Source organism: Salmo trutta, chromosome 14 (genome assembly GCF_901001165.1).
Source record: "Salmo trutta chromosome 14, fSalTru1.1, whole genome shotgun sequence".
Lineage (NCBI taxonomy): Eukaryota > Metazoa > Chordata > Actinopteri > Salmoniformes > Salmonidae > Salmo > Salmo trutta.
Window position 1 is genome coordinate 63,112,539 of NC_042970.1, and position 25,701 is coordinate 63,138,239.

At 44.2% G+C, this 25,701-nt stretch overlaps 1 protein-coding gene across 2 annotated transcripts in view; it reads right to left on the reverse strand.

The window, feature by feature from the left end:
• LOC115208592 (cytoplasmic phosphatidylinositol transfer protein 1) overlaps nucleotides 1–25,701 on the reverse strand; it is a 96,781-nt gene that overhangs the window by 18,092 nt on the left and 52,988 nt on the right. For both annotated transcript variants that reach the window (XM_029776771.1, XM_029776772.1), the window contains exons 2-4: nucleotides 5,936–6,084; nucleotides 2,609–2,697; nucleotides 2,061–2,068 (exon numbers count right to left, since the gene is read on the reverse strand). In XM_029776771.1, the coding sequence (XP_029632631.1) occupies nucleotides 2,061–2,068; nucleotides 2,609–2,697; nucleotides 5,936–6,084 (246 nt within the window). The remainder of the gene's footprint in view (nucleotides 1–2,060; nucleotides 2,069–2,608; nucleotides 2,698–5,935; nucleotides 6,085–25,701) is intronic.

Consider the following 25,701-nt stretch of genomic DNA (forward strand, 5'->3'; position numbering starts at 1 on the left):
TGTCCATGTGCTCGTGTCTGAGTGTGTGTGTGTGGTTTGTGTGTGTGTGTCTGCGTTGTGTGTGTGTGCGTGCGTGCATGTACCCCTCCTATGACTCACACACAGCCTTTTATCGAGCCCGAAACTCTGTCACTGTCAAAGCCATGTCTCCCCCTCATCCCCCTTTCCCTCCTCCCCCCTCCTCTCCTCCATCCGCTCCTCGCTGCTCCTCTCTATATAAAGCCATATGACTCACTGTGGTGGCATTTATCACTTTCTGAGAATTTCAAAATGCCACAGCTCAAGGCTTTAGAAGTTTCAGGCAGTATGTTACAGGGGGCAGCGGCAGGTTTCCAAGACCGTCATCAATCTTGAACCCTTTGACCTAAAACACTGCTACAGTAGTGTTTAGATTGGAGTTGAGACTGATGTTGGTTGTAAAGAGTTCTTGGAAACAGTTCCTGTGAACTACCATGGAATAAAGCATTATTTGTATTTGTATATATTATGGATCCCCAAGGCAGCAGCTACTCTTCCTGGGGTCCGGCAAAATTAAGGCAGTTATACAATTTCAAAAACATTACAATACATTCATTACAGAATTCACAACACCCTAAGTGGGTGCCCTCAGGCCCATACTCCACTACCACATATCTACAGCACAAAGTCCATGCGTACGTGTGTGTTTAGTGCATATGTTATCTTGTGTGTGTATGCATGTTTGTGTGTCCCTCTGTTCCATAAGGTTTGTTTGTATCCGTTTTTTAAATCTGATTCTACTGCTTGCATCAGTTATTATGATGCCTTCTAACACATTATAAGACTTGCTATAAGCATCTATAACAGCTTATAGTTGTATAGAGTCATGTATAAACACAACAGCAAACCCACCCACACAAATAGAGGATACCTAAACCTCAAAAAGATATGGACAGGTGAAAATACGTTACTTAAAGATGAACTAGGCAGAAATCGCTCCACCATTTCCTGTTTGTTAAAATTCCAATAGTTAGCCTAATTTCAGTTTATGTGACAAAACAAGCACCACTACTTAGACTTGCTTTCAATGAGAATGACAGATCTATAACTCACATTTTAATGTGAATTTGGTCAGGTCGCCCAAAAAGTGACATATTGCCGCTTTAAAAGCATTTAATACCAAGTAAAAAGTATTTAAGAAAGCGCCAGAGAAAAGTATTTAAGAAAGCCCCAGAGAAAAGTATTTAAGAAAGCTCCAGAGAAAAGTATTTAAGAAAGCCCCAGAGAAAAGTATTTAAGAAAGCCCCAGAGAAAAGTATTTAAGAAAGCCCCAGAGAAAAGTATTTAAGAAAGCCCCAGAGAAAAGTATTTAAGAAAGCCCCAGAGAAAAGTATTTAAGAAAGCCCCAGAGAAAAGTATTTAAGAAAGCCCCAGAGAAAAGTATTTAAGAAAGCCCCAGAGAAAAATATTTAAGAAAGCCCCAGAGAAAAGTATTTAAGAAAGCTCCAGAGAAAAGTATTTAAGAAAGCTCTGGCTATGGCAGCAAAGCAAATGGACATCATTTGACACCTCAAAGGCAGTTGAATCCTCAGGGCAGTAAAAATGTATGACGCTTCTCGTGAGCGAAACAAGGGAATGGATATGTCTTTACCTCTGGAGAGCGCATGCCTAGCTACAGACATACACCACCATGAAGAGAGCTGCAATTCAGAAGACACACACGGAAATGCCCAAGCGTGCACACACACTGACGCTAAGCTGTTGCTATAGATAGCCATACTAATGTCTCCATAGGGGGAAGCTTCATTCTAACAAAGCCACTTACATTTAATATAAATCCAAAATTACACAATAAATATGCAAAAAAACGACACAACCCAAGCCTTCTATATACACATATCCCAAAACACTGACTCCTTACGTAACGTCTAACTAAAACAACCAGTGAAGCAGAAGAAAATGTTTAGAGAGAGATGTGGCGTTCTTCCCTGGTCCTTCCATGATGCTGCATTAAACGCATCCTGACATCATGTACATTAATGAGCTGCGGTAGCTCTCTCCACAGCTCTGTGATCAATAAAGGAAATGGAAGAGATACTTACGGTGTACTCTACAGAGGCAGGCCCAGAGGGACGTGTCGGAGCAGAGGGGAGAAAACACCACAGTTAGGGCTTCAGTAACGCAACAACACAGAAGAAACAGAAACGGGTTACGGTGTGATACAACGTGAAGGAGCACAACATGACACAAGAAACAACACAGCTCACACATCCAGAATGTTGCTGAACATTTTCCATTGACTTTTGAAGAAACATTTCTGGGAACTGATGCTGACTGAACTGATAGTGTTACATAACCAGACAGAAACGTTGTCAGGTTGTTCTCTGAACGTTTTTTTTGGTTAGCGATGTGCATTATAGCATAACGTGACTCAGCTAGCCTGGCTATGCTATGAGCTGTGTCACAGTAACTAGATTAGGTTGAGGTTAGCCTGGTACTTTTCCGCTAGGGTTACGGTCGATACGCGGTCAGAGCTCATTTCTGACCGCACACAACCATCTGTGGTGCCTGGTATGAATGGATCCTGGTTCTACAATAGCACATCGGTGTGTGTGTGTGTGTGTGTGTGTGTGTGTGTGTGTGTGCTCACCTGTGATGGTATAAGGGTAGTAGTTCCAGGCCTTCTCTGTTACGTAGAAGATGTTGGGCACCACTGCTCGAGCCCAGCTGGGCAATTTACTGTAAAAAGAGAGAGGAGACAGAGAGAGAGAGACAGAGAGCGAGAGAAAAAGAAAGAGAGAGAGAGATGGAGAGACGGCGAGAGAGAAAGAGGAGATATGAAAAGCGAGAGAGGAGATGAAAGAGATACATCATGTCTGAGTAATTGGTCTGATTAATCATTTCTACAGCTTGAGTCGTTTTCCTTCCTTCCTTCCTTCCTTCCTTCCTTCCTTCCTTCCTTCCTTCCTTCCTTCCTTCCTTCCTTCCTTCCTTCTTCCTCAAGGTGAGTGGGCATGTTTAAAAGCCCTGGCCATTGAAGGCGGTTAAAAAAGAAACTTGAAAATGTAACAAAGAACATTGAAAAACATGAGAGAGAGCAGCACTTAAAAGAGCCGTCTATAGCCTCGCAACACGACCTCAATGGGTTTGTGTTTTTGATTACAACGGCAAGGTTTTGTTGGAGAGGTTGAGAGCTCTTCTACACACAGGTGCACCGGAACAGAAACACACTAGCCTGGGCAGAGAAAGCTGAAGGGACATTTACTCAAAGGCTCTGGTGAGTGTAACAGTGGCACATAAAGGTGTGTGTGTCTGCAGTGTAGCATAGAGACTGGTGTGTGTGTGTGTGTGTGTGTGTGTGTGTGTGTGTGCGCGTGCATGTAAGCCTCTAATATCTGATAAAAGCTTAGATATCACATTTTCTTTGATCACACATTGCTAAAGAAGCTAGCTACATGACTGTGACTGCGTGGTGACAGCTGATATAAAAATAAACCTATACGCCAAAGAAACATTGTGAAAATGTTGACAGGTCAACTATTCACAGCCTATCCCCCGAAAGCAAGTGACAGACACTCCTCCATCTGCTCAACGTCTCTCATTCTTCTTTTAAACAATCCTTCATGCTCGTCAACACATTGGTACGCATTGACACACTGTGGTACGCATTGACACACTGTGGCACGCATTGACACACTGTGGCACGCATTGACACACTGTGGCACGCATTGACACACTGTGGCACGCATTGACACACTGTGGCACGCATTGACACACTGTGGCACGCATTGACACACTGTGGCACGCATTGACACACTGTGGCACGTCACACTGCACCCGCCAAGCTCTGTAGGCGGTGGTAAGGTTTCTCCATCCCACACTTTTCACACCTCACAAATTCCTACAGTAATAAAAGACTCTGGCAGAGAAACCAGTCATCTGCGCTAAAGTTCTGAAAGTGGGAACTAGTATGTGTGTGTGTGTTTGTGTGTGGTGTTTGCGTCTCCGCAAAGTAGCCCCACGTTATTCCATCACAAAATGAACCATCCGAGTCGATGTGTAATGAAGACCGTTGAAATAATGAATTCCTAATGAATGTTTAAGTTAAGAGGTTATTCAAGCTCTTCATGCCAGAACAGCACTAGAACAATAACCTAGCGAATCAGAAAGGTGATTGAGTGCTGGGGACCATGACACAATGCTCACTGGCTTCAACTTCCTGCTTGCTTTGGAATATTAGGGCCAATGTATTTTTACTAAATAAATCATATTTGTCCTGTTCTTTTGTGACACATGATACATAACTGGCCCTAAACTAAATGTCTTCTATTACATTTACAATGTTCTTCTCATCTTAAATTATTTTCATGACATTTATATTTTCATGACAGAAAGGCCTTGGTTTGCATGGAAGGTTGAGAAGAGCTGGCGGATTCCCTGTTTCTTGGAGTAGTCTCTCTCTCTCATTCTCCCTCTCTCTTCATTTTCTCCTCTCTCTCCCTCCTTACATAAGCCAGACACCAAGTTCACTGAACCTGAGATGGATGTTTATGGAGAGGCTGTACTTGTAGTAGCCAGCTGGACGCGCGCACGCACGCACACACACACACACACACACGGCTGAGAGGCACCCATCTGCTGTGAAGAACTAGAGCGCTGGGAGTGTATTTAAGAGGTGGTAGGGGCTTAGGTGACTGTAGCCGTGGTTGCACAACAAGTGGCGAGTGATCATATGCACACAAACACACACACACACACTCGCAAAAACATAGACAGTGTCCCTGCTGTTGCTCAACCTCACTACATAATTCCCTCATCGTCATGCTGTGTCCTCTGATGAACTGTGTGCACATCTTCTCTTACAATAATGAATGGTGACGGTTTCCCTAATGGGAGATGGGTAGTGACATTTGTTATTATATAGCCAGTCCTTATTCAAACAATACATCATGTATTCCATGACAGATTCAAGTGGGAGGGACTGTGATAAGACCTGATCCAAGATCTGTTGTTTTGCAGAGCCTGCAGCAGGTTTTTTGATAATGTTAAAATGTGTCTCCTGAATATGCCTGTCTCTTTCCCTCTTTTGCTCTCTCTCTCTCTCTCTCCCTCTTGCACTCCCTCCCTCCCATTCACTCTCTCCTCTGTCCCTCTGTTCCCCTCCTTCCCCCCGGCTCTCTCTCTCTCCCTCTTGCACTCCCTCCCTCCCATTCACTCTCTCCTCTGTTCCCCTCCTTTCCCCCGGCTCTCTCTCTCTCTTGCACTCCCTCCTTCCCATTCACTCTCTCCTCTGTGTCCCTCTGTTCCCCTCCTTCCCCCGGCTCGCTCTCTCCGTCTCTCTCAAGGATTAGCGGCACGGCAGGGCAGACCCTGCTGACTCAGCACCTTTAGGTCCCGGGCATCCCGATCGCTGACGCAGGCACTTGTGATGAAATCTAGCCCTCTCTGTCCCTCTCTCTCTAGATATTGCCGACTTAGGAAGTTTCTGTCCTTGGATGCTCAGCGATGCGCTGGGAGAGGTCACACACACACACACACACACACACACACACACACACACACACACACACACACACACACACACACACACACACACACACACACACACACACACACACACACACACACACACACACACACACGGCTGAGAGCCAAGACGTGAGGGGGTGGAGTATTGTGTGTGGCACAGCTGTGAGGGCGAAGTAACTCGGGGCAACATGACAGCAGCAGTCTGCCATGCGAAGCGTCGAGTGTGTGAGGAACAACACTTTGCCTGCGTTCCAAAAGGCAACCTATTCCCTATATAGTGCACTAAACCTATAGATAATGTCCCCCTGTAAAAGTGGAAGAGTTAAAGCTACAATCTGGGATTTTATATTCAGTAAAACAGCAGCCCAGCATCTTGTTTTGGTGTACAACCATTGGACAGATCCCAGATTGTACCTTTAACATGGGTGGATGATGGTCACTCACTCACCTGTTGAGGTAGACACGTTTCTCGGTGAACTGGCCCTGACCGTGGGCGGGGTCCTCAAACGGTTCATTCTGGACCACCTCCACCCCCTCGCCGCGGTCACTCTGCTCATGGCTGTGCTTGCTGATCATATATAGCTGGCCAATCCTGTACTGGAGAGAACAGAAGGAGACAAGAACGCAGGATGTTTAGGGTACGACCGCAACATGAACACCTTCAGTTTAACAAAAGAATGGAATACAGCTGATCAGTCCTGTAACAGAGGAAACGGAGAGGTGGACCCGACCATGACTGTAACATGAACCCGAACATTAACAAGCACAGGCGTGAACAGGAAGAACACATATGACTTCATATATAGCGCCTTCAGAAAGCATTCACACCCCTTTACTTTTTCCACATTTTGTTGTGTTGTAAAGTGGGATTAACATTGATTTAATTGTCTTTTTTTTTTACAACGATCTACACAAAATACTGTGTAATAAAAATATTTAAAATAAATAAACACTGATATATTTTGATTAGATAAGTATTCAACCCCGAATCAATACATGTGAGAATCACCTTTGACAGCGATACAGTTGTTTCTTTCTGAGTAAGTCTGCGAGAGTTTTGTAAACCTGGATTATACAATATTTGCCCATTATTCTTTATAAAAAAAAATATTCAAGCCATTTTCAAGTCGAGCCATATATTTCTAAGGCGATTTAAGTCAAACCTGTAACTAGGCCACTCAGGAATATTCAACGTCGTCTTGGTAAGCAACTCCAGTGTATATTTGGCCTTGTGTTTTAGGTTATTGTCCTGCTGAAAAGTGGATTTGTCTGGAGGAAACAGAGAGGGGGACCAGACTAGAGATGGGTTAGCTTATGCCAGCAGCAGAAGCAAAAAGAGTTCAACCGACAACCACACAGCAATGCAAAAGTGAACCACACAGATATAATCATCTCTTATGACACGTAAACACCAGATAAATGACAGATTATTTTGTATGAGCTTTATCTGTCACAAATGCTTTATTAAACAGTTGAGTTTGAGGTAGATTTAATTTCACCCTTCAGGATGTCACCACCAACATTTTGAAGTTATTGTTTTCAGGGCTTTTGCCCTTTCCTTTGAAGACTACTAGAAAGAAAGACCACCAGTGAAGTGCTTCAGAGACTTCCTGACCAATCTATTGAGGCTTTAATAATTCAAGGTTAATCTACAAAGACTGGCTTTTGACCAGAGTTAAGCTGCTGTCCCAGAGCAAGAGACAAAGGATGGAAAGAGAGAGGAGGTGGGAGGAGGTAGGGAGAGAGAGAGAGAGAGGCAGAGAGCGAGAGGGAGAGATAGAAAGGACAGCCAGAGAGAGCGAGAGGGAGGGTGGGGCTGGGAAAGGAGTGGAAAGATACAGAGGGAAAGAGAGGGGGCAGAGAGAGGTTGGGAGAAGAGGGAATGCATTAGAAAGCCAGAGGGGAAATATAAAGAGGGAGAGGTTTGAGAAAAAGAGAGCCGGCAGAGAGAGAGAGGATGAACGTCGAACCAGGATAGGCAGAGAGAGAGAGGATGAACGTCGAACCAGGATAGGCAGAGAGAGAGAGAGGATGAACGTCAAACCAGGATAGGCAGAGAGAGACGATCAATGTAGAACCAGGATAGGCAGAGAGAGAGAGGGTGAACGTCGAACCAGGATAGGCAGAGAGAGACGATCAATGTAGAACCAGGATAGGCAGAGAGAGAGAGGATGAACGTCGAACCAGGATAGGCAGAGAGAGAGAGAGGATGAACGTCAAACCAGGATAGGCAGAGAGAGACGATCAATGTAGAACCAGGATAGGCAGAGAGAGAGAGGATGAACGTCGAACCAGGATAGGCAGAGAGAGACGATCAATGTAGAACCAGGATAGGCAGAGAGAGGGTGAGAAATGGAGGGAGAGAGAGATAAGAGAACATTATTCAGGAGAGCAAGGGAAAAGCGAGGGAGAAGCTGGAGAGCGGTAGCACGAGAAAAAGAGGGGGAGAGGTAGAGGACACGCTGCGATGATACTGAACGACGCTAATCCTCTTATCCGTGGCCAGCTGAGAACAAGTGAAGCCCTCTACTCATCCCCTGCTGAGTCACTCCTCAACCGCATCCCTCTCTCCACTCATCCTCCACTCATCCTCCAGGCTGCTGCAAAATAAAGCTTTGGAGAAGAGGATAGGAGGGGGGAAGAGGGGGGAATGGAAGAGGAGAAGAGGGGGGGTGTAGTGGAAGAAGGGGGAGAATTGATATTTCTAACTTTTCCATCCGACTGGGCTCTTAAGACGTTAAGTGACTTCAGAGGAAACTGTGAAGGATTGACCTCATATTGACCCCAAAAACCCAAAATGGTGTCAAGGATCAGCAAGGGTCCTCGAGTGTCACAGTTTTCAGGACACACACTGCCCAATAGCAATAATCTGAAAGTTTGTCACATTGCAGTGTAGAGGCCACTTTGTACAGCTCTTTAAACTACAACCACTTCCCACCCTCCATTCCGTGTCCTCCACAGTCAGCTGGTTTCTCCTTTAACCTTACAAAAAAATGGAAACTGCATTTTTTGAGTGACTCACTCACTCCTCACCAGCCGGAACCCAAGGTCTCCCAGGGCTATGGAGAGTGGGCTTGTGTCAGAAATGGATGCCTCAGCACAAAAGTGCACCCAGGAACCACCTACAGTAGCACATTTCTGCACATTGCAGCCCGAGACGCAATCAATTATTAAGACCGGTGTGCCCGCGTGGGCGAGACTTGTCACACAGACAGGGCAGACAGGGCGAAGGGAGACACTGCAATGTCATCATCCAGGGCCAGGAGTGTCCCTTTAGGGGGTGGGAAGCAGGGAAGCAGTCCTGGCTGGATGTCTGACAGGAACAGAGAGAATCCTTGGAGAGGATGTCCTTCATCTGAATGAGTCGACTGACACACCCCTGCATCACATGGTGACGTGATTTTGAATATTGAAGAGCTCCCCGTGTGTTTAAGCTACAGACGTACCGTTGTGGCTTTAGCTCAATCCCCTCTTTCTGCCGATATAAAGTTTGCACTTATTCCATAACATGGGGCTTGTGAAAGCGGTCTTTTTCTACACGTGAGAAGATCCGGACAAGAAAATCATCACGAAATTGGCTGTAAAACGCAAACCGTCTGAGCTAAACTAATAGTAGTCACCACCATCGAAAGGGGAAGAGTCTCACGAACACCAATGTGTCGGTTGTTCTGCTTTACGACGTAGACAAGCATCAGGGGAGTCCTCTGAAGGTAACCCAGTACCGGGCTGGAAAAATGGCAAAAAGTGAATAGGGGGTAAAATGTGCCACGAATAACGTGACCAAACATGGGTAAAAAAAAAATCTCTGAGTTCTTATGTCTCTCAGATATAGGACAGACACTTCAGCATCTTATTCCTTATTATTTATTTTTTGGATTGTCTGTTTTGTACAAATGTGCTATCAATGCGCTTCTATGAGCTATAACAGTAAAGGCTACAGGAGCCTTAACAAATTCCATTTGTAAGCTTAGTATATTGCAATCTATGGGGCATTAAGTTTTCTCTCTCTCTCTCTCTCTCTCTGAGGGAGAATGTGGACACCTGATCGTTGAACATCTCACTCCAAAATAATGGGCATTAATATTGAGTTAGTCCCCCCTTTACTGCCACAACAGTCTCCACTCTTCTGGGAAGGCTTTCCACAATTATTTTGGGGAACATTGCTGCGGGGACTTGCTTCCAATCAGCCACAAGAGCATTAGTCAGGTAGGGCACTGATGTTGGCGATTAGGCCTGGCTCGCAGTCGGTGTTCCAATCCATCCCAAAGGTGTACGATGGGGTTGAGGTCAGGGCTCTGTACAGGCCAGTCAAGTTCATCTAAACCGATCATGACAAACCATTTCTGTATGCACAGACCATTATTCCTCCTCCACCAAGCTTTACTATGCATTGGGGCAGGCAGCGTTCTCCTGGCATCCGCCAAACCCAGATTTGTCTGTCGGACTGCCAGATGGTGAAGCATGATTCATCACTCTGCTCCAGCCAACGCTTGGCATTGCGCATGGTGATCTTAGGCTTGTGTGCGGCTGCTTGGCCATGGAAACCCATTTCATGAAGCAGTTAGAGGGACAACAGAGCCCTGAGAACCAGCCCATCAGTGACCTGATGATCATTAGCAAGTTGGATACTACCTACACATGTCCAGAGTGCATAAGAGGAGACTACCGTGACTCAACGGTCACGTGGGAATTTTAATGCGGTCATGACTGCTGGTGTGACGGTAATAAGGTCACCGCAACAGTCCTATGGACGACAGAGAGTCACAAAGGGTCTGAAAACGAATTTGTCGTGTTTTGGAAATGACACATCCTCTTTCATTCACTTCCTCATAATCTTTGTTGACGAGGGGCAGCAGTTTGTAAATATAGAGAGAGTGAGCATACAGTCTCTTGTACTGGTTGAATAAGCCATTGTCCATGTTCTCATTTGAAACAGTGATGAGGGGCAGGGGATCAATGTTGAACCAGAGGAGGCTGGTGGGAGAGATATAGTAGGACAGACTGGAATGGAATAGATGGAAAGGTGTCAAAAACATAAAACACATGGCTTCCATATGTTTGATACCGTTCTTGCGATATCTCCGCCCACCAGCCACCACTGGTTTGAATTATTAACTGAGAAAAGCAGTGGTGGTCGCAGGCTAGTTGGAACTGTTTGCAGGACAAACAGCGTTTGGCGTTGATCATTTGAATATCATCATTCTGTCTGTCAATAAAAATGGAGCGCTTCAATAGTCTACAGAATCTGCGTTAAAACATATGCTACTTGGTCAAACCAACTTCAGCTAGTGTGCATCCCAAATGGCACCCTATACCCTATAGTGTACCCTATTCTGTGGCATCTGTGCAGTCTTAGGAGATGTAAAGAATAAAGATGAATCAAAGCGTCAATAAGCAGAAGAGCTCAACCAGCAACCCTGGCCTGCTTATGCAATTTGCCTGATGACAATGCAACTGAGAGCACTGGGCCCATTAGTCTCTGTCACTGAACAACAGCTTTATCAATACGACTACAGATTAGAACGCTGCTGCTCCGTCAATACCATGGATTCAAAAACAACCAGCTGGGCAATATCTCTAGGCCTAGACCATACCTCGGTATAGACAGTGTGTTCGTAGAGGTCGGGTTATGTTCAGGGTGACCTGACCATGAAAAACTATGGGGATCGGGTTATGGAGTACAGTATGACGTTAGCCATCGGGCTAAGGGCTAACCAGAAGTGTTCCTGACAACTTGACCAGGAAAAACTGTCCGGTCGTGTGGCCTATACTACTTCTCAGACAACCACAGTCCGAGTGGACAGAGAAGATATGAATAAACAAAAGCGGCATTAAAGCCGCAACAATCGATGGTGGCTAGTATTCGAATTCCCCTGGTGATGATGGACGGTCGATGCGGCACGCTTCGACAAGGAAGCTGAAGGGAGGCGATTTATGGTGAGCCCGGAGGCAGACGAAGTGGTGCGTATATCACTGTGCAAGCCCCTCCATCCATCCGTCCTTCCCTTCGCCTGGGTCGGAGAGAGGGAAATAAAAGAGGGACGGAATTCTACCCAGAGATTATGTCCACTCGTTATTCTATTTGGACGTCGCTCATCAAACACACTGGCCTCCAGGTCTAATGCTTCTTCACAAATAGACGTGCTAAAAGCGCTAGCGGCTTGTTTTTAAATTGGGTGTGGAAACGGACGCTTGGCCCAGAGCCAAACTCGTCTTCTTGCCAGTTTCTGAACATCTAAACAGTTGTTTTAATAAATAAAAAAAGTAAACACCGACTGAGATTCATATTGGGGCTCAAGATGAAAGGGAGACATTGTGCACCAATATGTTTAAACGACACAACAGCTGTAAGGCACACTTGTGATGCATCTAGAATAGCCTACACAAGAAGGCAATACAGAGTTGCTCGTGTCATTGTTGACATAGCAAATAACGTTGCAAAAGATGGCGTCTTACAGTTGCTGAATACCAATGAATAGGTATCTGTCTGTGTGTGTATATTGCTGAAAGTCACGGAAAGCACTGGAACACCAGCCTAGACTACAAAGTAGGCGATCAGTGAACCTCCTTGCCTCTAACCCAATTACCCAACGCAACCTACACCTCTAGTCTGCGCCCCTCTGGTTCACGCTAACGCTAATAGCTACGCTAATTGTGCTGTTCCACCTCGTGAACCAGACATTAGTGTCGACCCCCGAGGAGCTCCATAGCAACCATGGGGAGAAACCATTACCGCGACCGCTAGCAAAAAAACACACGCTCCCAACCAGAGAATAGCTTCGACGAAAGGGAGAGAATGTCAAAATAAATCTCTCCCCAGCCCCAAAGGCAGACAGTTCATATGAATTAGCTCCTTATTCATGTCTGTTTTCCCATTTCTCAAGTTTTCTCATCTCCATTAAGGCTTGAACGGGTCTCTGTCGGCAGAGGGAGAGCAGGTAGAGAGAGAGACGGAGAGAGAGAGAATATGAGAGTGTAGGAAATTCCAGGTGCAGCGTACATTCCAAAAGGTAGGCATCAGAACCAGTTCAATCCTTGTATTCTCTTTCAGAGTAGTCTAATACTGCCAAGAGATAATCTACAAACAATGTACGGCTCATTTTATTCTCTATGGGCCTCTTAAACCCCCCTCCAATAAACAACAATGAGCACTGCCAACAATTAAACTGATGGATTAGCAAAGCCATAATATGAGACACCATAAGAGGGGGAGATAGGCTACATGATTAGATCAGATTGCCTGTAATAGCCTACCTCCATTGAAAAAAAGAAGGCATGGTGAGAATATAGCTGGCTCAGGGGAGATAACCCTGGCCTGATAGAGATCTGTTCTCAGCTCCCACTGCAGAGGGAGAGGCAGTGGCAGAGCACACACATCTATACACTCTCACAGGTTGGAACAACACACCCCCTCCCCTTCCATACACACAGTATAGATCATGCTGACCACAGAGATCAACACGCCATAGAACCGGCGTGGCTTGCTGCATCAAATACCCGTTATTCCCCGTGGAGAATGCTTGGCTAGGATGACACTGATAGCCCCCTTACGACATGCCATACCGTACCTCCTCCTTCCACCTCCCACCCTCCGCTTCCAGATACTGCTGTCTCAGCTATGGCCCCATCACTCCCTAGCAGGCTCATTCACTCAGATGGGCAACATATTCCATACACTTCCACATTGATGTGCACATTTAATCAATTGTGCAGCGCGCAGGGGGTACTGCTCTCTCAAGATAAGATTATCCCTGTGTGCTTCTGAGTCAATAGGTGCAGGGGGCTCAATTAGTGTGTGTGTGTGTGTGTGTGTGTGTGTGTGTGTGTGTGTGTGTAAATCAGGGTATCATCAGTGTGATAACATGTCGGCAGGGAGGGGGCTCTGAGCCAGATGAAGGCTTGATTAAGTTTGTGAGGAAGGGAGTGAATGAGAGAGTGAGAAGTACAGCATTTCCCTTTTCTCATGTACTCAACATAGCTGCACTGAGAGTCGTTCTCGATGGTGGTTTCTCTGCCCTGTTCCTCTCATCTCATCTCAGACACAATGCACACATCCCATGAGCCTCAGCACAGACACAATGACCGGACCAGATTAGGGCCTGAGCCAGCAGCTCATGTAACACTACCACCACTGGGCTGCCTGCTCTCCTCTTAAAGAAAGAGAGAGAGGTAGAGAGAGGTAGAGAGAGGGGGGGCTGGATACAGAGGGAGAGAGGAGAGAGAGAATGAGTGAGGAAATACAGAGGAGAGAGAGAGAGATGATAATTGGTCTATGATGAATGCAAACACAGAGAAACCAATATTAATTATTAAAATGGGGTTTTGAATATGCTTTTGGTCTCCATTTCGGAAGCCAAAGCAGTCATTAGCATACAACATAACGAGGCACTTTTATCCAAAGCCACTCACAGTTAGCATATCCAACGTAATGGCACACATGAGAATTGAACCCACAACCGTGGTGTCGCAAGAGTACAACCACCCTGAATTCACTTCCTGTGTATACAACCCTCTCAGTCGGCCCCTCCGACTCTGACTGTATAGCTCTTTTTCATGGTCCTTCGAGCCGGATAGGAACAGCAAGCAAACCACCTGAATCACACATCACGCTAGCACCCATGTTTGAAGAGAGCATTTTGCATGTATTACCTGTAGTTCTCTTCATATGTATTTACAGTCTACCCGGCTCTGAAGTCTGCCTCAACAGATGCTTCGCAGAAGGTGGATTGACATCATTATACATCAGTGTCACTAAATGCTATAATGACTCCACTACCCATAATTCATCCCTCTGGCTCAGCGGGCCAATGGCCAACAGTGTCCTTTCCAGACATGCTTCATGTTCTTCGACATGGTTATTTATATGGCTTAGCCCACCGGACGGACGGACGGACATCCACTTTGGTCAGGCCTTACCCACAGTCCATGAAATTGACTATAGCTAATACCCCCAGGAAGATGGAGGATAGAAGTGGAGTGGGACCAGGCTGTGGCCTTGTCTGGGCTGGAGTGAGACAAACAGGGCCGAACATGTCTACCTGCTGCCCATGTCTACCTGCCTAAGCCCTGCCACTTTCCACATGCTTAATTGGCCTAAATCTGATTAAGTGGCAAGCATCCCAGCTGAATTGCACGCCCAGAACACATATCACCACCGTAATCACTATTCATCGTCACAGCGTTGACTATTCGTCATCATACGTGCGCCCAGGGGACGCCAGCGGCTGAGGCTGTCCTGAGTCAGTGGAGAGGGGCATTCTGGGATGGATGACTTCCTGTGACGAAGGCTGTGGTAATTCTAATGGGATGATGGAAGTGGGGAAGAGATGGAGGGATAGAATTATGCCGTTAAGAGAGCGAGAGAGAGAGGGCAAAACAAAGATTGTAAAAACTCCATCCATCAAACCACCATAGCCTCCACTTAGACATAAACCTATTGCTGCATTAGATAAGCACTCTGTGAAGGGAGATTACTATGTACGTGAATGACAGGAGGGAAGGTGAGGATACAGCCAGGCAGCCCATCACGGGATACGTTTCAAATGGCACCCTATTCCCATTATAGTGCACTACTTTTGACCAGAACCAGGCCCATAGAGATCTGGTCAAAAGTAGTGCACTACATAGTGAATAGGGGCTATTTGGTACGCACCCTCTACAGATAGGCATCAGAAGCATATTTCTCAGCGGTGGCTGTCATGTCGACATTGAGGAGAAGGTCACAGTGAGCGTATATGAATTGCAAATTCACGCCCACAGCTGTTGAGGCCGGTGTGTTGGGCGCCCAGGAGCAGTGTGAAGAGCAATCTGAAACATGGTGCCTCGCTGCGGGAGAGGCCCTGATATATGCACTCAGTCTATTCTCTTTCTCTTGGATGTGTGTTGAGAGGTGGGGAGAGAGAATGTGTGTATCTGTGTCAGAAAGTGTCTTCCTCTAATGGCCTTGTTCATTCATTGTTTAACACACACTCCTTCGTTCTGCCTCAGAACACACACGTCCACATGTCACAACAATGTCTAAATCAATACCTCAGTGTGGTTTTACCTCAGTGCTTTGTATTTGCATCAGTCAATTACCCCTAATGCACCTCTCTGACAGGACTGTTTTCATACCTCCACCATTCCTCTCTTTGTACTTTTGTCCTCACATTTATTCACCATTTATTGATATTTCAGAACCATTTCATGAAGAGCAAATGCATACATTCCATTCCTCTCTTTTGAAACTGTCAGGCCGTGTAAATCTTAAGAGCCCTATTAAAAGAATCTGCCTAATGCCGAAGCTGAATAGACGTCTCAACATCCAATTATGCTTGTGTTCGTGAGCGCACATCCTCATAAAAGCCTTAACATTACCCTTTTAAAAAGGGCAGACAGACAGGAAAGGACAGGGGGACACATTTTGTTGTAACACCGTCACGCGAAACTTAATTACACACACCGCTACCCAAGTTGACACACCCAGGGAACGAACGAGAATTAGGAGGAGGGTTGTCAAAATTATTCATAACCTCTTGAAAGATTACAAGACGTGAAAAGAGGGGCCTAAATTTGTGCTGGGTTGAAATTTAACAACACAGGAGGGGAGTGAGGGAAGCAGGAGAAAGGAGGAGAGCTGAGCCCAGAGCACATTAAAGGAAGAAATAGAACTGGGGATGGAGAGAAACAGGAGAAGTTATGTTTGTTTGGAGAGCAACAGTGGAGGTGGATAGACGGCAATAAAAAAAACATCACTCTTAGCAAGGGAGGAAGGGAGAGAGAGACTTGGGTGGAGGGCCGGAAGGGGAGAGAACGAGAGGGAACAAAAATGAAAGCGAGAACAGGGAGAACAAGAGAGAGATGAGGAGAATGAGAGTGAGTGAGAGACAGAGTTCTAGAAAGAGTGAGAAAGAACAAGAGAGTAATGGACTGGGGGAGGGAGCTGGCCCTGGGACTGTAAATCCCCAGAAACCTGAGAGGAGGTAAACAAAGCATTAGCCGGCCCTGCTCTCCTCACCTCTCCTCCCATTGTGACATCCATCCATTACACGCAGCAGGAGGATGGGGCAGTAACTGTACTGTACCACTAACTGTACAGTACCACTAACTGTACTGTACCACTAATTGTACTGTACCACTAACTGTACCACTAACTGTACTGTACCACTAACTGTACAGTACCACTAACTGTACTGTACCACTAATTGTACTGTACCACTAACTGTACAGTACCACTAACTGTACTGTACCACTAACTGTACTGTACCACTAACTGTACTGTAATACTAACTGTACCACTAACTGTACTGTAACACTAACTGCACTGTAATACTAACTGTACCACTAACTGTACTGTACCACTAACTGTACAGTACCACTAACTGTACAGTACCACTAACTGTACTGTACCACTAACTGTACTGTAATACTAACTGTACCACTAACTGTACTGTAACACTAACTGTACTGTAACACTAACTGCACTGTAATACTAACTGTACCACTAACTGTACTGTACCACTAACTGTACTGTACCACTAACTGTACTGTAATACTAACTGTACCACTAACTGTACTGTACCACTAACTGTACTGTAACACTAACTGTACTGTACCACTAACTGTACTGTACCACTAACTGTACTGTAATACTAACTGTACCACTAACTGTACTGTAACACTAACTGCACTGTAATACTAACTGTACCACTAACTGTACTGTACCACTAACTGTACAGTACCACTAACTGTACAGTACCACTAACTGTACTGTACCACTAACTGTACTGTAATACTAACTGTACCACTAACTGTACTGTAACACTAACTGTACTGTAACACTAACTGCACTGTAATACTAACTGTACCACTAACTGTACTGTACCACTAACTGTACTGTACCACTAACTGTACTGTAATACTAACTGTACCACTAACTGTACTGTACCACTAACTGTACTGTAACACTAACTGCACTGTAATACTAACTGTACTGTACCACTAACTGTACTGTAACAGTAACTGCACTGTAATACTAACTGTACTGTACCACTAACTGCACTGTAATACTAACTGTACTGTACCACTAACTGTACTGTAACAGTAACTGCACTGTAATACTCACTGTACTGTAACACTAACTGTACTGTAACACTAACTGTACTGTAACACTAACTGCACTGTAATACTAACTGAACTACAAGACTAATTGTACTGTAACACTAACTCTACTGTACCACTAACTGCACTGTAATACTAACTGTACCACTAACTGTACTGTACCACTAACTGCACTGTAATACTAACTGCACTGTAATACTAACTGCACTGTACCACTACCTGCACTGTACCACTAACTGTACTACAGAACTAACTGTACTGTACCACTAACTGCGCTGTACCACTAACTGCACTGTACCACTAACTGCACTGTACCACTAACTGCACTGTAACACTAACTGTACTACAAAACGAATTGTACTGTACCACTAACTGCACTGTAATATTAAATGTAACACTAACTGCACTGTAACACTAACTGCACTGTAATACTAACTGTACTACAAAACTAATTGTACTGCACTACTAACTGCACTGTACCACTAACTGCACTGTACCACTAACTGCACTGTAACACTAACTGTACTTCAAAACGAATTGTACTGTAACATTAACTGTGCTGTACCACTAACTACACTGTAATACTAACTGCACTGTAATACTAACGGCACTGTACCACTAACTGCACTGTAATACTAACTGTACTACAAAACTAATTGTACTGTACCACTAACTGCACTACTAACTGCACTGTAATACTAACTGTACCACTAACTGCACTGTAACAATAACTGTACTGTAACACTAACTGCACTGTAAACCTAACTGTACTGTAATACTAACTGCACTACTAACTGCACTGTACCACTAACTGTACTGTAATACTAACTGTACCACTAACTGCACTGTAACTATAACTGTACTGTAACACCAACTGCACTGTAAACCTAACTGTACTATAATACTAACTGCACTACTAACTGCACTGTAATACTAACTGTACCACTAACTGCACTGTAACACTAACTGTACTACAAAACTAATTGTACTGTAACACTAACTGCACTGTAACACTAACTGTACTACAAAACTAATTGTACTGTAACACTAACTGCACTGTAATACTAACTGCACTACTAACGGCACTGTAATACTATCTGTACCACTAACTGCACAGTATTACTAACTCTACTGTACCACTAACTAGACTGTAATACTAACTGTACCACTAACTGCACTGTACCACTAACTGTACTGTAATACTAACTGTACCACTAACTGCACTGTAACAGTAACTGTACTGTAACACTAACTGCACTGTAAACCTAACTGTACTGTAACACTAACTGCACTGTAATACTAACTGCACTGTGCCACTAACTGCACTGTAATACTAACTGCACTGTAACACTAACTGCACTTTATCACTAACTGTTATACTAATTGTACCACTAACTGTACCACTAACTGTACTGTACCACTAACTGTACTATAATATATATTTTTTTATTTCACCTTTATTTAACCAGGTAGGCCAGTTAAGAACAAGTTCTCATTTACAACTGCGACCTGGCCAAGATAAAGCAAAGCAGTGCGACAAAAACAACAACACAAAGTTACACATGGGATAAACAAACATACAGTCAATAACACAATAGAAAATATGTATACAGTGTGTGCAAATGAAGTAAGGAGGTAAGGCAATAAATAGGCCATAGTGGCAAAGTAATTACAATTTAGCAATTAACACTGGAGTGATAGATGAGGATGTGCAAGTATAAATACTGGTGTGCAAAAGAGCAGAAAAAAACTAATATGGGGATGAGGCATGTAGTTGGTTGGATGGGCTATTTACTGATGGGCTGTGTACAGCTGCAGCGATCGGTAAGCTGATCTGACAGCTGATGCTTGAAGTTAGTGAGGGAGATATGTCTCCAACTTCAGTGATTTTTGCAATTCATTCCAGTCATTGGCAGCAGAGAACTGGAAGGAAAGACAGCCAAAGTAAGTGTTGGCTTTGGGGATGACCAGTGAAATATACCTGCTGGAGCGCGTGCTACGGGTGGGTGTTGCTATGGTGACCAGTGAGCTGAGATAAGGCGAGGCTTTACCTAGCAAAGACTTATAGATGACCTGGAGCCAGTGGGATTGGCGACGAATAAGTAGCGAGGGCCAGCCAACAAGAGCATACAAGTTGCAGTGGTGGGTAGTAGTATATGGGGCTTTGGTGAAAAAACAGATGGCACTGTGATAGACTACATCCAATTTGCTGAGTAGAGTGTTGGAGGCTATTTTGTAAATGACATCGCCAAAGTCAAGGATCGGTAGGATAGTCAGTTTTACGAGGGTATGTTTGGCAGCATGAGTGAAGGAGGCTTTGTTGCGAAATGGGAAGCCAATTCTAGATTTAATTTGGGATTGGAGATGCTTAATGTGAGTCTGGAAGGAGAGTTTACAGTCTAGCCAGACACCTAGGTATTTATAGTTGTCCACATATTCTAAGTCAAAACCATCCAGAGTAGTGATGCTAGTCGGGTGGGCAGGTGTGGGCAGCGATCGGTTTAAGAGCATGCATTTCGTTTTACTAGCATTTAAGAGCAGTTGGAGGCCACGGAAGGAGTGTTGTATGGCGTTGAAGCTCGTTTCGAGGTTTCTTAACACAGTGTCCAAAGAAGGGCCAGATGTATACAGAATGGTGTCGTCTGCGTAGAGGTGGATCAAAGAATCACCCGCAGCAAGAGCGACATCATTGATATATACAGAGAAAAGAGTCGGCCCGAGAATTGAACCCTGTGGCACCCCCATAGAGACTGCCAGAGGTCCGGACAACAGGCCCTCCGATTTGACACACTGAACTCTATCTGAGAAGTAGTTGGTGAACCAGGCGAGGCAGTCATTAGAGAAACCAGTCGAGTCTGTCGATAAGAATGCGGTGATTGACAGAGTCGAAAGCCTTGGCCAGGTCGATGAAGATGGCTGCACAGTACTGTTTTTTATCGATGGTGGTTATGATATCATTTAGGACCTTGAGCGTGGCTGAGGTGCACCCGTGACCAGCTCGGAAACCGGATTGCATAGCGGAGAATGTACGGTGGGATTCGAGATGGTCGATGATCTGTTTGTTCACTTGGCTTTCGAAAACTTTAGAAAGGGCAGGGCAGGATGGATATAGGTCTGTAACAGTTTGGGTCTAGAGTGTCTCCCCCTTTGAAGTGGGGGATGACCGCGGCCGCTTTCCAATCTTTAGGAATCTCAGACGATACGAAAGAGAGGTTGAACAGACTAGTAATAGGGGTTGCAACAATGGCGGCGGATAATTTTAGGAAGAGAGAGATTGTCTAGCCCAGCTGATTTGTAGGGATCCAGATTCTGCAGCACTTTCAGGACATCAGCTATCTGGATTTGGGTGAAGGAGAAGTGGAGGGGGCTTGGACCAGTTTCTGCGGGGGGTGCAGAGCTGTTGGCCGGGGTTGGGGTAGCCAGGTGGAAAGTGTGGCCAGCCGTAGAGAAATGGTTATTGAAATTCTCGATTATTGTGGATTTATTGGTGGTGACAGTGTTTCCTAGCCTGAGACGAGGTTCTCTTATTTTCCATGGACTTGTGTCCCAAACCTTTTTGGAGTTAGTGCTGCAGGATGCAAATTTCTGTTTGAAAAAGCTAGCCTTTGCTTTCCTAACTGACTGTGTATATTAGTTCCTGACTTCCCTGAAAGTTGCATATCGCGGGGACTATTCGAAACCTGTTTGGGCACAGACCTGGATAGTAGGACAGAACTCTGCAGGCTCTCTCTGCAGTAGATTGCAACTCCGCCCGTTTAGCAGTTCTAGCTTGACGGAAAATGTTATAATGAGGGATGGAAATTTCAGATTTTTTTGGTGGCCTTCCTAAGCCAGGATTCAGACGGCTAGGACATCAGGGTTGGCGGAGTGCGCTAAAGCAGTGAATAAAGCAAACTTAGGGAGGAGGCTTCTGATGTTAACATGCATGATCCCAAGGTTTTTCCGGCTACAGAAGTCAATAAATGAAAGCGCCTGGGGACACACAGGGCCTGGGTTAACCTCTACGTCACCAGAGAAACAGAGGAGGAGTAGGATAAGGGTACGGCTAAAGGCTATAAGAACTGGTTGTCTAGTGCGTTCAGAACAGAGAGTAAAAGGAGCAGACTTCTGGGCGTGGTAAGATAGATTCAGGGCATAATGCACAGACAAGGGCGTGGTAGGGTGCGAGTACAGTGCAGGTAAACCTAGGCATTGAGTGTTGATGGGAGAAGCTGCATCTCTGGGAGCGCCAGTTAAGCTAGGTGCGGTCTCCGCATGTGTGGGGGGGTGGGGCAAGGGAGCTAACCGAGGCATGTAGAGCAGGACTAGGGGCTCCGCAGTAAAACAAAACAATGAGAGCTACCCTAAACAATAGTATACAAGGCATATTGACATTAGAGGGAGGCATAAAGCAATCACAGGTGTTGATTGGGAGGGCTGAGACAACAACGGGTAAACAGCTAAGACAACAACAACAACGGGTAAATGGCGATGAATGGGCAGAGAGGGTCAGTTAGCTACACACAGGGCCTGAGTTCTAGGCTGGGGCCGACAGATAAACGATATGACGTACCGTGTTAATGAACAGTCCAGTAGGCATCAGCTATGTAGCCGAGTGATCATAGGGTCCAATAAGCAGCAATGGACGAAACAGGGAGCCGCTCGGCAGTCGTCACTACTAGAGGTCGACCGATTCAGATTTTTCAATGCCGATACCGATAATTGGAGGACCAAAAAAAGCTGATGCCGATTAATCGGCCGATTATTATTATTTTATATATATATATATATATATATATATATAATGACAATTACAACAATACTGAATGAACAATGAACACTTATTTAAACTTAATATAATACATCAATAAAATCTATTTAGTCTCAAATAAATAATGAAACATGTTCAATTTGGTTTAAATAATGCAAAAACAAAGTGTTGGAGAAGAAAGTAAAAGTGCAATATTTGCCATGTAAAAAAGCTAACGTTTAAGTTCCTTCCTCAGAACATGAGAACATATGAAAGCTGGTGGTTCCTTTTAACATGAGTCTTCAATATTCCCAGGTAAGAAGTTTTAGGTTGTAGTTATTATAGGACTATTTCTCTCTATACCATTTGTATTTCATATACCTTTGACTATTGGATGTTCTAATAGGTACTTTAGTATTGCCAACCTAATCTCGGGAGTTGATAGGCTTGAAGTCATAAACAGCGCAATGCTTGAAGCATTGCGAAGAGTTGCTGGCAAACGCAGGAAAGTGCTGTTTGAATGAATGCTTACTAGCCTGCTGCTGCCTACCACCGCTCAGTCAGACTTCTCTATCAAATCATAGACTTAATTACAATATAATAACACACACAAATACGAGCCTTAGGTCATTAATATGGTCAAATCTGGAAACTATCATTTCGAAAATAAAACGTATATTCTTTCAGTGAAATACGGAACCGTTCCGTATTTTATCTAACGGGTGGCATCCATAAGTCTAAATATTGCTGTTACATTGTACAACCTTCAATGTTAAGTCATAATTGTGTAAAATTCAGGCAAATTAGTTCGCAACGAGCCAGGCGGCCCAACTGTTGCATATACCCTGACTCTGCGTGCAATGAACGCAAGAGAAGTGACACAATTTCCCTAGTTAATATTGCCTGCTAACATGAATTTCTTTTAAACTTCTTAGGGCTAGGGGGCAGTATTGAGAATTTTGAAAAAAATATGTGCCCATTTTTAACTGCCTCCTACACCAACTCAGAAGCTAGAATATGCATATTATTGTTCAGGTTTGGATAGAAAACACTCTGAATTTTCTAAAACTGTTTGAATGGTGTCTGTAAGTATAACAGAACTCATATGGCAGTCAAAACCCTGAGACAAATTCTGACAGGAAGTGGATACCTGATGTGTTGAATTACCTTTAAGCCTATGCCATTGAAACACACAGGGGCTTATTAATCTTTGAGCACTTCCTATGGCTTCCACTAGATGTCACCAGTCTTTACAAAGTGTTTTGAGTCTTCTACTGTGAGATCTGACCGAACAAGAGCCATGGAACGGTGATGGCCGATTAGACTCTGGCGCGCGAGTTCATGTTGGGTACTCTCGTTCCAATACGTTTTAAAAGAGAATGCAATCGTCCGCCTTGAATATTATTCATGTTCTGGTTAAAAAGGCACTAATGATTTATGCTATACAACGTTTGACATGTTTGAACGAACGTAAATATTTTTTTTCCCCTCGTTCATGAAGTGAAGTCCGGCGGGCATAGATCATGTGCTAACAACACTGAGCTTTTTGGACATAAATTATGAGCTTTTTCGAACAAAACTACATTCGTTATGGACCTGGGATTCCTGGAAGTGACATCTGATGAAGAGAATCAAAGGTAATGGATTATTTACATAGTATTTTCGATTTTAGATCTCTCCAACATGGCGGTTAGTCTGTATCGCAAAGCGTATTTTTCTGGGCGCAGTGCTCAGATTATTGCAAAGTGTGATTTCCCAGTAAGGTTATTTTTAAATCTGGCAAGCCAGTTGCGTTCAAGAGATGTAAATCTATAATTCTTTGAATGACAATATAATATTTTACCAATGTTTTCGAATAGTAATTATTTAATTTGTTGTGCTGATTTGACTGGCGGTTATTGGAGGGAAACGATTTCCTGAACATCAACGCCATAGTAAAACGCTGTTTTTGGATATAAATATGAACTTGATAGAACTAAAAATGCATGTATTGTCTAACATAATGTCCTAGGAGTGTCATCTGATGGAGATTGTCAAAGGTTAGTGCATAATTTTAGCTGGTTTTCTGCTTTTGGTGACGCCTGTCTTTGAATTGACAAAACATTACACACAGCTATTGTCAATGTACTCTCCTAACATAATCTAACTTTATGCTTTCGCCATAAAGCCTTTTTGAAATCGGACAACGTGGTTAGATTAAGGAGATGTTTATCTTTCAAAGGGTGTAAGATAGTTGTATGTTTGAGAAATTTGAATTATGACATTTAATTGTTTTCAAATTTGGCGCTCTTGATATTTCACCTGTTGTTGATAGGGTGTACCAGGGGTGGCACGCTTGCGTCCCACATAGCCCCTAGAGGTTAACTAAATATGCAGGTTTAAAAAAATATACTTCTGTGTATTGATTTAAAAAAAGGCATTGATGTTTATGGTTAGGTACATTTGTGCAACGATTGTGCTTTTTTCGCAAATGCGCTTTTGTTAAATCATCCCCCGTTTGGCGAAGTTGGCTGTCTTTGTTAGGAAGAAATGGTCTTCACACAGTTCGCAACGAGCCAAGCGGCCCAAACTGCTGCATATACCCGTCACAAAGTCCGCCGAAGTCGGTCCCTCTCCTTGTTCGGGTGGCGTTCGGCGGTCGACGTCACTGGTCTTTTAGCCATCGCAATCCACTTTTCATTTTCCATTTGTTTTGTCTTTGTTTTCTACACACCTGGTTTCTATTCCCCAATTACATGTTCATTATTTAACCCTCTGTTTCACACATATTAGTGTGCATGTTTATTGATTGTTCATGGCGGAACTTGTCGGCTGGTTATGTTTGCCGGGTTATGTATTTAGGCCCGTTATTTTCGAGTGACCGGTATTTCTCCGCACTTTGACTATTGTCTGTATACTGGTGCTGTCGTGGAATGAAATACTTTGTACACTCATTTCTGCTCTCCTGCGCCTGATTCACTGCACCAGTTAACCACCGCTTGACAATACCCTGACTCTGTTGAACAGAACGCAAGAGAAGTGACACAATGTCCTTTGTTAAAAGAAATTCATGTTAGCAGGCAATATTAACTAAATACGCAGGTTTAAAAATATATACTTGTGTATTGATTTTAAGAAAGGCTTTGATGTTTATGGTTAAGTACACATTGGTGCAATGGCAGTGCTTTTTTCGCGAATGCGCTTGTTAAATCACCTGTTTGGCGAAGTAGGCTGTGATTCAATGATAAATTAACAGGCACCGCATCGATTATATGCAACGCAGGACAAGCTAGATAAACTAGTAATATCATCAACCATGTGTAGTTAACTAGTGATTATGTTAAGATTGATTGTTTTTTATAAGATAAGTTTAATGCTAGCTAGCACCTTACCGTGGCTCCTTGCTG